Source organism: Rhinoderma darwinii, chromosome 1 (genome assembly GCF_050947455.1).
Source record: "Rhinoderma darwinii isolate aRhiDar2 chromosome 1, aRhiDar2.hap1, whole genome shotgun sequence".
Classification (NCBI taxonomy): domain Eukaryota; kingdom Metazoa; phylum Chordata; class Amphibia; order Anura; family Rhinodermatidae; genus Rhinoderma; species Rhinoderma darwinii.
The window spans coordinates 398938309-398950927 of record NC_134687.1 but is presented as its reverse complement, the minus strand read 5'-3'; the positions used below and the strand labels follow the sequence as shown (position 1 = coordinate 398950927).

The 12619-nt window shown below is 40.0% G+C and overlaps 1 protein-coding gene across 2 annotated transcripts; it reads right to left on the bottom strand.

Annotated features, from left to right (window-relative positions):
- Positions 1–956: 956 nt before the first annotated feature.
- On the bottom strand, positions 957–12166 carry NXNL2 (nucleoredoxin like 2). Of its 2 annotated transcripts, none has more exons than XM_075852549.1 (3): positions 12077–12166; positions 11352–11843; positions 957–3391 (listed from the first exon to the last, which is right to left on the bottom strand). In XM_075852549.1, exons 2-3 carry the CDS (start codon positions 11648–11650, stop codon positions 3220–3222), a joined length of 471 nt encoding a protein of 156 aa, XP_075708664.1. In that variant the 5' UTR covers positions 11651–11843; positions 12077–12166; the 3' UTR covers positions 957–3219. The 2 variants fall into 2 exon arrangements, 1 of the variants encoding a protein (XP_075708664.1); XR_012881411.1 differs by having other exon boundaries at positions 3304–3391; positions 11708–11843.
- Between the last annotated feature and the right edge of the window lie 453 nt (positions 12167–12619).

Below are 12619 nucleotides of genomic sequence, written 5' to 3'. Positions count from 1 at the left end.
TTTTAGAGATCAGAAGAAGACAGAGAAGAAGGATCACATGACCTCGGACAGCAGCCCGACAAGCTTCCCCATAATGCCTTGCAGGCAGCCCTCCCTCTAGCACAGCCAATCATTAGGCGTATAGGTGTGAGTCACTGATGGCTCAGTGGATGACAGACATATAGAGTCATAGCCACTATTAATAGCCCAACCTGGAAAAGCTGCTGCAGATACATAGGGGATTAGTGTATGTGAGTGTGTTTTTCATAATGAGGAGAAGAGAATAAATAGTTAGATTTACAATAATTTAATAGAGAGAGAGAGATTTTAGACAGAGATAGTAGTCAGTGTTAGTTAGACAGGTACAGGCAGCTATTGCTGTGAGTGAGTGCTGCTGCAGCTATACAATTCTTACATTAATTTATGAATCATCAATCTTCATCACATCATTCACAAATCTTTAATAATATTAATTCTGGTGCTGATAAATAGATTTTAATTTAAATCCTGGTTCTGATAGTATGCCGCTGCCTGTTGATACAGACATCATGGACGTAACGTCAAAATTTGCGTATTATTCTGAGTCAAGCAGTTATACAGCGCCATTATACATCAATCTGTGTCAAGTAATATATATATATTTTTTAATATACTAAAAACCTATTGTTTCTTTACTTTCCAGGACAATCAGGCACACTGTCACTGACACATGTAGTCATGACGGTGGAAGTGGTGGATTTTATATATATATATATATATATATATATATATATATATATATATATATATATATATATATATATATAATTATTATTTAAAATAACACCATCTTCTGATATGACTGTTTAGATACTAGGTCATGTTTACCTTTTCCGTCTCACTTTGTATTATTGTATGTGTGATTATAGAAAAAAGAAAAAAGAAAAATTATCCAGAAATATAACTAGGCACTCTTGGGTTAATAAAATTCAGCATCCTATTTTATTTTTTAATCCAGATAATACCGGCAATGATAATTTATACAACAACAACAATATTTATAAAAAACCTCCTGGCCAGGAAAGAAAACATACAATAGCATCTTGGATACATTTGTGATATTGCCTGATGAATGTACAGCATACCATACACGTACAGAACAATTTTGAGAAAGTGAGAAATTCCAAATGAAAAACCGCTAGGTTGTGTTCACACTTGCGGTTTTCAACCATATGTGTTGTTTTTATCACAAAGTGGCCAAAGTTCCTATTTGGAGTAGCTGGTAATGATGTTTTTAAAGAGATTCCTTTTTATATATATAGTATGACATAATTCAAAGATTAGGAAAATAGCCCCATGTGTTAAGGGGATGTGCTATGCAGCGTGCTTTTTTCCTCTCATGAGTGGATCCCTGGTTCTAATTTGAATCTTGTGATGGTAGGAAGTCCTTTTACAGACCCTATGGGTCGATGTGTAGCCCTCGTGATCTTGAGAAACAAGGCACTTTTATAACTTGTATAGAATTTTTACCTTTGACATCCAGCAAGTGCTGGGAAACCATACGTGGAGGCAGTCAGCCCAAGGATGGACAGTAGCGGGTCTCCACCGAAGCAAGATTCATCTGTATGGCCACACATTTAATTCAAAGCCTCCAAATCTCCACCATCACATCAGTTGACGCTCTCCTCCCTTGATCCATGCGGGGCATTCACAACCGCGCTTGAAGAGACACGGACCCGACGGAGCAGGGTCACACGCTGGCATCCAAGTGAACCTAGGGGCACTCCGAGAGACACGGACCCAACAGGGCAAGATCGCACGCCGGCAACCAGGTGAGTTGAAATTCCAGAGTATGTTTCCTTCCACGCGGTGTCTCCAACACTGGACAGGAATTCTCAAGGCAGGGTTTGGACGTCACTACCCGCCCTGTTGATTAGAACAGCTGACGCGTTTCATCCCTGAACGGGATTTCTTCAGAGCAGTTTGACAGATACTGCCAAACACAGTATATTTATAGTGTCCCAAATTCATTCATTGGTTCCGTTGTCACAGACATCATGTTTCGTGGGGATAATCAAAAAAACATTATGGATAGTATATGTGGATCTTTCATAAGATACCACAATCAATTTTAATAACAAGCATAAACGTTTTTATGATCAAACAAACAGTTCATATGTTCATTAAGTCATATCTTATAGGATATATTCAATATTTTCATGGAGAGGGCAATCAGTGGTGCGTCTCTACGTAGTCATGGCAGGAACAGTAATTAGGTATGAGTTTTCCATAGGAATATAATCACTCCCTGGGTCCAATTATCAACAATAATTTATCCAAAAATATGATTAGCTACTACTATCTAAACTATCTAACGCTTTCTGTTACCTTTTAAAAACTGTTCAATAAAAATCTATTGAAACTAAAATAACACCAAACCTGTTGCTACTCCCCAAAAGGGATAATTTTTGGATTGCTTTTTCCGATATAACCGTGTGTATAAACACCAGCAGGCATCTGTCTACAAAAAGGGAAACATTTTGGACTGCTTGTCGATAAGCCATTGCTTCTTCCGATACCACCGTGTGTTAAAACACTGACTGGCATCTGCCCCCAAAAAGGGACCATTGTTGGACCGTTTGTTGAAAAGCAATTTATTTTTCCAATATCACCATGTATGTATAAACACGAGCAGACATCTGCCAATGAAAATAATAATTCTTGGACCGATTTTGATTATAAAAAGCATCAAAAATCAGACAGTGCAGTGTGTTTTTAAACAGGCTGTTTGTTACCACCGGCTATCATCTGTTTACCCATGGCCATATATGTTGCTGTGACTTTGACATTACTAATGCTGTTTTGGTGTTAGAGCGCTTAATAAGGGTTGGATACATCCTAGAAAACCTCCGCGTGTAATACATGACTTTTCAGGGCAATCAGGGCACTTTAGATTTGCCACTAATTTATTCAAACTGAAACCGAATCGGACCTGAAACTAATTTTGGTAAAATCGCTCATCTCTAATAATGATTCTAGTTTTTACTACAAGGTTAAATACTTGAAAACGAATCATCTTGAGAGATAATAAAGTGCATTTTGTAGTGCATAAAATTCCATATCTGTTATTGAGCCAGATCTATTGCCACTATTACATAGAAAAACATGTAAAATATTCTTTAGGAAAAATATAAGGACTATGGAACATATCTGAATTAATTTACAATATATTGTTATGATTAAGAAAATCAGAATAATGTCTTATTTCCCAGTGAAGTTCTGAAAGATATCTCCTACTTCAAGCCATGTCCTTATGCATGCAAGTCCTCTGTCTCTTATCTGTTTTCTCCCTTTGTCTGTAATTACTTCTCCATTTTGTTTGACAATGACGAGTTTTGGTAAAGCTGTGATCTTGTACTTGTGCTTCAGCTCACTGTAAAACAGAAAGGTTTCTAAATGAATCAGATATAAAGCTATAGATGATCCAACATTCAATGAGAAAAGGTCACCATCTAAAATGATTCCATAAACTTTAACTGAAAAATCAGGTATACAATATCGTAACTGGGGTTGCCTGTTTTACCCATTTTTACAATGCCCTCCCCTATCTCGCTCTACCCAGCAACTTGAGGCCTCAAAACTGCTGACAGATTCCCTTTAAGTAGAGGTTTTCTTTTGTGTGTACAGTTACAATGTGATGTTTTGGCCCATTTGTTTAGTGGGGCCTTGGGTTACACTAATGCATTGAAACGTTGCATTAGCGCAATAAACCTTGTTTTTTTGCAGTATGTCTGTTGATAGCTGCAAGCTGATGCACTTTGGCAGCAGTTTATTCCACAGAAATGAATAGGATCTATCCTGATAAATTGTGACAATTAGACATTTAATAAGATACAGAGAGGTGGTAACATCTATAGTCCCAGCCCAGGGACCCAAGACAGCCTCAGCTTGCATTTGCACCTGCACTGACAGATCTATTTAGCTATTTTCAGTATGATGCTCTTAGCTATAATTGTACAAATCCCATCGGGATAGAAAATTGTTAGTCCTGGTTTTTTCTGAAATAAAAACAAATTATGAGTTTATGTGAATTTAACTATTTCAGTCAACAACTATCTAAATTAAGAATAAAATTCAAGAATTGACAACCAGAAATATTTTTATACTCTATTTGTTAGAGATGTTTATTTTACTGGGAATAACCTTTAAGCCTAAAAGATAACTTTCACACTTTTATTACGTTTCTCACCAGAGAAGTCACAGTTGGTTTGGTGCTGGCTAGGCCACTAGGCGGAATGTCATCAGTAGGTGTCGGTTTCCCCAGCAACCGGCCATTTCCGGCCATGGTGAATAGGGGAGCTGAAAAAGGGATCAGTAGAGGAGGCCTCCGGTTGCCTAGCATGTATGTTAATAGAGGGGGGTCTTTATCCCACATGGAGCCATAGGACACCTAACACATTATTATTATTATTTTTTAAATTGTTGTAGTTATGGTTGTATAAAGCCATGCAATTTTTTGGATTATTGTGCAAGCTATGTTGGTTGACATTTATGAAGTATTCTTTGGTTAGGTATTTGAAATACCACGTGTGTATGTCTTCTAATGCGACCAAGGGTTAGGACTCTGGGTTTGGCACATGTTTGTGCTTTCTTAAAGGGGTTGTCCACTATCGGACAACTGATGAGCTACCCACTGGATAGGTCATCAGTATATGATCTGTGGGGGTCCGACACCCGGACCCCGCACTGATCAGCTGTTCTGGCTGCCTGCAGGCACCGGATGTCATTGCACAGTATACAATGTACAGAGCTGGAAGCAGTTGGCTCCGTACATTGCATAGAGGCCGTGCTGCAGAACTGCAGCTCTGCTCCTATTCACTTGAATAGGAGCAGAGCTGCACTACTGCAGCTCGGCTGCTATTCTGTGACCGGAGTCATTTGTTTCCGGCATGGACGTCTGGTGCCCGGAGGCAGCCGGATCGGCTCATCGGAGCGGGGTCTGGGTGTCGGACCACAAGAGATCATATATTGATGACCTATCCGATGGATAGCTCATCAGTTGTCCGGTAGTGGACAACCCCTTTAATGTTTTTTATATAAATTGTCAGTTTTTTCATAATGTTCTATTTTGTTGCAATAAAGATTTTAATACGATTTAAGAGGTGCAGTCTGGTATACATATTTTTATTTTTGATGTAGAAGTGTTAATTTTTTAATATGTTGACTTCCACTCTATTCTAAATATTTTATTTTGGTGGTGCCTGCCTTTTTCTCCCGTTAAATACAGGGGACTCATTTGGGAGCTTCATCAGTTATCAGAAGGATCAAGCAGGTCCAAGCATTAGATAGATATCCCATTGATTTTAATGTGCAACATGTAATGCTTAATTTTCCCTGTGGTGGTGCTGCAAGGGAATTGAATACTTGCTATCATGTTCCCCTTCAGATTACAGTTGGTCACTGTGAGTCACAGAGTGATTAGCATATTTTTTGGGGACTCATAACAAAAAGGTGCTGTGAAAGCAGACAATGTTATGGATTCACTGGTTGCGCAATTCCCCAAAGGCTGCTGGAGTCTGTCGGGAGTAAGCGTGCAAATAAAACCGCAACCCCAAATCCGTCACAACTCTGATTGGCAGAATCTAAGGTTACTCTGAGGTATTCGCCAGAGCCCACCGCAAGGCGGGATGGTTTTTGCTGCACAGAGCCCAGGTTGTTCTAACAGAGTTCAGTGTTGGATAAGAGGTGCAATGCAGGCTATATCTGAACAGGTAACCAGGCAGCCAGAGGGTAAACAGAAAGTCCAAAACAGAGCTGGTGGAAATCAGGTACAGCAGAGGTCAAAACCAGCCGCGAGAGATAACCCCTTGTTTACTGATTTTGATTAATGAGACAAGCCGCGGTCAGTTTCCAGAAGTCCAGAAGTCTAGGACACAGGGTAAGTGAGAGCTTGATCACCACACCTAAGAAAGGAGAAAAATTCACAAGCAAAGAAAGAGGGAGGATGCCAGGTATAAATACCCCACCCAACACCTGACAGGAAGAAGACAGAGAAGTTGGATAGGCTCAGGAAGTAAACAGAACTACCCAGAAGCTTGATCCGTAGTCATGGCGATCTTACAGACACAGACGCTTCCTAACAGACGATTAATACATTTTCTATGCATATTGGATAAATATGAAATGACAAATTTGGTTTATATAATTAGAGCAACTACTGAAATGTAACAAAACTTAATTTTCCTTATTTTGGAAATAGGTCCACATTCTTGGCTAACACTTTTTTTTTTTACTGCTTTACAAAGATGCAGCTAGTCTGTATTGATAATATGTCTGTGGCTCAATTATTACGGTAGCTATAGGGGTTTCAGCAGTTGCCGTTGCGACTGAGTCCTTAAGGCAGGGGGGTCCACGGCCCCCCGCATCACGTCTGTCAAGAGATACTGTAACTGGGCCTATGTAGTAAACTACACGAGCGCCTGTTATTACAGTAACATCTCCATATACTTACCCTCTTCGTTTAGGAGATACAGAGTCCCAGCTGACGGTATTACACATTAGATGCTTAGATACAGGGCCCCAGCAGACAGTATCCATATGCTTAGACTTCACTGATAGAACAATTGTTGTACAAAATTATTATGCCCCGAAAATGACAACATACTGTAATTCACTGACTTAAAGGGACATTAGGGGAAAAAAAGGGTTAAAACCTCACTTTTATTTGTATCACTTAAAAAAAGTTGCCACTAATTAACCGTTAAGATCAAATGGCCATACTTGGCCAGTGTGTCGTGGGTGTTCTATTACTTGTCACTAAACCTCCAATGGCCTTACTTTCTGTTTTTATACAAGTCAGAAGTTGGTTATTCCTACCACTACTCTGTGCTTCTCTAGCCCTCAATTGAACAGCCCCTATGCTACGCATTTCTACATATACAGTAACTATCCTCAAGGGTCATGTTTAGACATTATTTATATCTGTTACTTATTTATTTCTGTTACTTATATAGCGCCAACATATTCTGCAGCGCTGTACAGAGGTCCACACTTACTGTCCCCATTGGGGCTCACAATCTAAATTCCCTATCGGTATGTTCTTGGGGTTGTTTTGCAGATGCTGTAATTTCTGTGTGAGACATTGATGACAGTCTGTCATCTAGGCACATACAATGTACTGACCCTAAACGGGGTCAGGACCCAGAGCTGCACCCAGAAACTAAAGAGGACCCGTCTCAGGAGTGTAAGTTTATAGATACTGTCTGCCTAATCCTCTAATGTGTGATACTGTCAGCTGAGACACTGTATTTAAGCCTATCATGGGTGATACTCTCTGCTGAGCCATGTATCTAAGCTTATAATGTGTTGTACTGACTGCTGAGCCATGTATCTAAGCTTTTCATCAAGGATACTGTTTGCTCAGGCCCTGTATCTAAGCCTATCATGTGTGATACTGTCTGCTGAGCCACGTTATCTAAGCCTATCATGGGTGATACTGTCTGCTGAGACCCTATATCTAAGCCTATAATGGGTGATAGTGTCTGCTGAGCCATGTATCTAAGCCTATCATGTGCAGTACTGACTGCTGAGCCATGTATGTAAGCTTTTCATCAAGGATACTGTCTGCTCAGGCCCTGTATCTAAGCCTGTCATTGTCATACTGTCTACTGAGCCACTGTATCTAAGCCTATCATGTGTGATACTGTCTCCTGGGGACCTGTATCTAAGCCTATCATGTGTTTTACTGTCTGCTGAGTTACTGTATCTAATCCTATCATGTGTGATACTCTCTGCTCAGCCGCTGTACCTAATCCTATTCAGTGGCGTAGTTAAAGGGGTTGCTGTCTTATAGATATGCTAGCTCCGATACATATATATTTATCTTTTAAGACACCAGCAATGCCCCGGGCCGTCAATGGGTTACTTAACCCCTTAATGACCAGCCTATTTTAGACTTTAATGACCAAGCCATTTTTTACGTTTTTCCATCGTCTCATTCAAAGAGCTATAACATTTTTATTTTTTCGTCGACATAGCTGTATAAGGTCTTGTTTTTTGCAGGACAAGTTGTAATTTTTAATAGCACCATTTTGGGGTACATAGAATTTATTGATTACATTTTATTAACTTTTTCTTGGGGGGGATAGAAAAAAAACTGCCATTTCGCCACACTTTTTTGCATCCTAAATTTACGCCGTTTACCATTTGGTATAAATAACACAATAACTTTATTCAGTGGGTTGTTGCGATTGCAACAATACCAAATTTATATAGTTTTTGTATGTTTTACTAGTTTTACACAGTGAAATCACTTTTTTTTCAAAATTATTTGTTTTTGTGTCTCCATATTTGAAGAGCCATAACTTTTTATTTTTATGGTGATGCAGTTGTAGGAGGGCGTTTTGATCACTTTTTATCACATTTTTTTTAAGGCTGGATTCAAAGAAAACAGCAATTTTTGCATGTTTTTTTATTTTATTTTTTACGACATTCACCGTGCGGGTTAAATAATGTAATAAGTTTATAATTGATGTCGTTACGGATGCGGCGATACCATAATGTGTATTATGCCTGTCCATGTAAAACGGACAGGCATCTGCTAGGTCATGCCAGAGGCATGACCCAGCAGGCATGCACTACAGACAGACCTGGGGGCCTTTATTAGGCCCCTGGCTGCCATCGGAGACACAGACACTCGGCGATCTTATCCAAAACCGCTCAGATCACTATTGATCTATTGGGTTAAATGGGTGAGATCGATACTGATATCGATCTCACCCGGTCGAGCAGGGATGCCCCAGCCCTCAGCTACCTCTGGTAGCTGAGAGCAGGGACATTTAACGTCTCCCTGCTCTGTTTATTTATTCTAATGCAGCGCCGTAAAAATGCTATTGCATCGGAATAAAGCCCGTTAGTGGCCGCCGTAAAAACACTATGGGGCGGTCACTAACGGGTTAACCCGTTGCAGCTAAAAGTTTACGAGCAGGCTGTTTGCTCCGAGGAGAAGTTGTGGAGGGCCCAAGCTGAACTTTTGCACATGAGCCCTAAGCTATGCCCCTGAGCAGAGTTGACTATGTTATTAGGGCCGGGGGCCACATTTCGACATTTAGTTATGGGTAAATAACAGTAAAATTGTGTGATTACAGTTACCATGTCACAACCTCAATGTTTTCCAATGTTTTCCCTATGGGAAACAAGGTCACCTTTGCAAATCCATGATGGGGTGACATTGGGAAGCAGTTAAGCATTGGAAATGGGAAACACAGGTTGAATTTTAACACTCCTGATCCTTTGTTCTCGGTCCGAGCACACATGTTTATGGAGTCAGGGAGTAGGGATGCACGGTGCATCAAAACTTCGATACTGTTTCGATACTGTGCATCCCTAAACGGTTCGATACCGCTATTTCCTGTATTTCGATACTGAGCTGCGCAGCCGCACAGCTCAGTATAGTAATACATGAATGTATGGGAGCGAGGCTGCGGAGTGTAATTCAGCCACAGCCCCGCTCCTGATTCATGATACGTTCGCGGGGTCAGGATGATGCGATGCGGCCAGCGCTGCACTAATGATTGCCGGCACTGAAGACAGAACATGGCGGGCGCACTGCAAAACACCTCCATGTTCTCTCTCCAGTGCCTGAACTGCCGCTCATTAGTGCAGCGCCGGCCGCACCTCCTTATGCTGACCGCGCGCGCACTTCCTGTCAGGAGCGGGGCAATGACTGTATTACACAGCCGCAGCCCTGCTCTATAACGGGGGAGATCAGAGAAACCTCTCATCTCCGCCGTTATTCCCCTGAATGCTGCGATCACAGCGGACTGCAGCATTCAGGGGAAAATGAGAAGGGGGGATGCCCCTGGATCGCGTCACAGGGAATTCCTGTGACGCGATCGAGGGCCATACCATATATGGGCAGACAGCCCAGGGTCTATTGACGGACCCCAGGGCTGTCTTACCATATTTCATGTTGTTAGGACATACCCAAGTATGCCCTAACAACTGCCTGTGTGCTATTCGTCCACAGGCTAATGTACTGGCACATATCTGATATATGTCAGTACATTAAAGTTTAAAAATAAAGTAAAAACAAAGTATTGTTAAATTTAAAAAAAAATACACATTCACCTTTTTTACAATAAACATTAAAATAAGTCTCAATACAAAAAATATTCACATATTCAGTAATGGCGCGCACAACAATTTTTTTGCATCATTTATGATGTGTACGCTGTAAAAAAAATGAAATAAACACGGCTTTCTATCACTGATTAATATGAGGCGTGTGGTGTGATGAATTTAACCTCCATGTTCCTCATTAATAGTAATTAACCCCATCATGTACCTCGCACATTAACCCATTATGACTGAGAAACATGATGGGATTAATTACTATTAATGTGAGGTGCGTTCAAAATTCATCACACCTCGCGCCTCACATCAGAAAACGGAAGAATTACTGTTGGCAAAGTATCGAAATTGGTATCGAAATCGCAATACTAAATGAAGTATCGGTATCGAAGTCTAAATTCTGGTATCGTGACATCCCTATCAGGGAGATCTAAAGTGTATGACCAACTGAAGTTGTCCTCCTATCACAGATTCTGATTACAAGGAGGAGAACTACAGGACCTACTTTCAATATTTACATCCAATACTACAAAGATAACAACATCTTATCTAATAGCTAACAGGGATTTTCTGAGTTTGGGGGGAATTTGGGGAAAATCTTTACCATGCTTCCTGCAAAAGAATAAAAATGTTTCAAAAATAGTTACAGTGTTGAAAAAGTCTGCTTTCACAGTGCCGTGCTGTGATTTGTCATCACAGTGCTATGACTGGCCACCGCCGTCGTGTAACATAGACATTGTAAACAAAGTACTGGTGACTGGGAACGTAGCAGGCCGCAGCGGTGGAAGTAGTCTTTTTCAAAGATCGTTTTTTCTTGGGCCTAGTAAAGGGGTGTTCCGGAATCAACCAGATCCTTTTTAAAAGCTGCATGACTGCAAACATTTGACAAGCAGATAGGAGACAGCATAATATTACAAATTTGACATAAAGATAAATAAAGTTTCATTCTTATATCCCATTTCATCTCATATGATTATAAATATACGCATGTGTTCATTACTTTATTCTTCTCTTGATCATTTTTTTTTCTTTTGAAGATATTCTGCAAACCAGATAATCTAAGGCCTATGTCACATACTAGAATATATTTTCCTTATGTCCAAGGGTTTAACATTTTATCCATTACTTACATTGAATTCATTCCATGCAAATATAATAAACTGGATGCATAAATAAAACACTACTGTGAATGTGAAATAAACATAGAATCAAATACACTTGTAAATGAAGCCACCTACGGAGAGGACACCAGAGTTACTTACTGCTTGTATGGGTCATGCCAAGGTAAAGCCAGCCAGTCCCCATGCATTTCATGCATGTAATCCACCATGTCCTCTGCACTTTTATCCGAAGAGATAAATACTATTTCAAACTGTGCAGGCTGATCTGCTTCTTCCACAAGCTCAGTGTAAAAGTCACACAATACAGGGGTAAAGTCTTTGCAGGGGGAACCCCAACCAGCTGAGAAATACAATCCAACTATTTTATTTTGCAAAGTCTCCTCAGGGTCCACTTTCTCGCCATCCTTGTTAACCAGGATATGTCCAGTGAATATATCCATTCTAATTAGATGTATAGAATAAGAGTGGAGTTTGTTATTGTGGGCAGCGATACTTACCACACTCAACAGGAGCTGACAGTGATGTATAAATACGACTTTCTTCTAATTACTTCTAATCCCATTCCGACATAGCCCTCTGCAGCGCATTGCCTGCTGCCATCTGTTCTGTAGCTGCTATAGAGCTGTCCATTGTCTAGGAAAAGTGCCAGACAATAGCTTTACATTTTATAATTTATAGTGTTATTGCTTTGCTTATTGCCACCTAATAAAAATGTTAATAAACCAGTGCTTTATTAGGGTTCAGTTATCCTTATACACAACATTATCAATTACTTTGAAAGGCTCCTAAATTCCGATTGTCAGAATTGTGAGGCAGAAAATACATTCTGATTACAACATATTTATTTCCTATCCATTCATACTCACGGTGACTAATATCTCTCCCTGCTTGTCTTTTCATTTGTTTGATTTAATGTTGGTTAGGTTTTTGAGAGATTACAAAACGCCAGTCTCCTCCTCACCTTAGATAGGATTTGTGAATCTCAGATCTCTAACATTCTTGCATATTGCTGCCACCTATTGGAAACTGGAGAAATCTATGGTACTGTATGCAATTGATAGGCTTTACAGGTATTTTTGTGAGCTATCTATATGGTAGTAACAAATCTGAAAAATTATTTTCATATCAGTTGTATCACAGATGTGTCATTAACGCACTACTGTGAAGAAAATTGCAGGATACATTTATGACCCAGTGATAGTAATAGTGAATTTGTGTAGAGCAATTGTTTTCTGTTTAAGAGTAAAAAAAAAGTCTGAGACTTAAGGCCCTTTTACCCGGGCTAATGATTGGGAAAACGAGCGTTCGTATGATCGCTCGTTCCCGATCATTACGATCAGTCGATGACATCAGCTGATTGTATCTTTTATGCAGCAGAAAATATTATCATTGTCGGCAGCACATCTCCC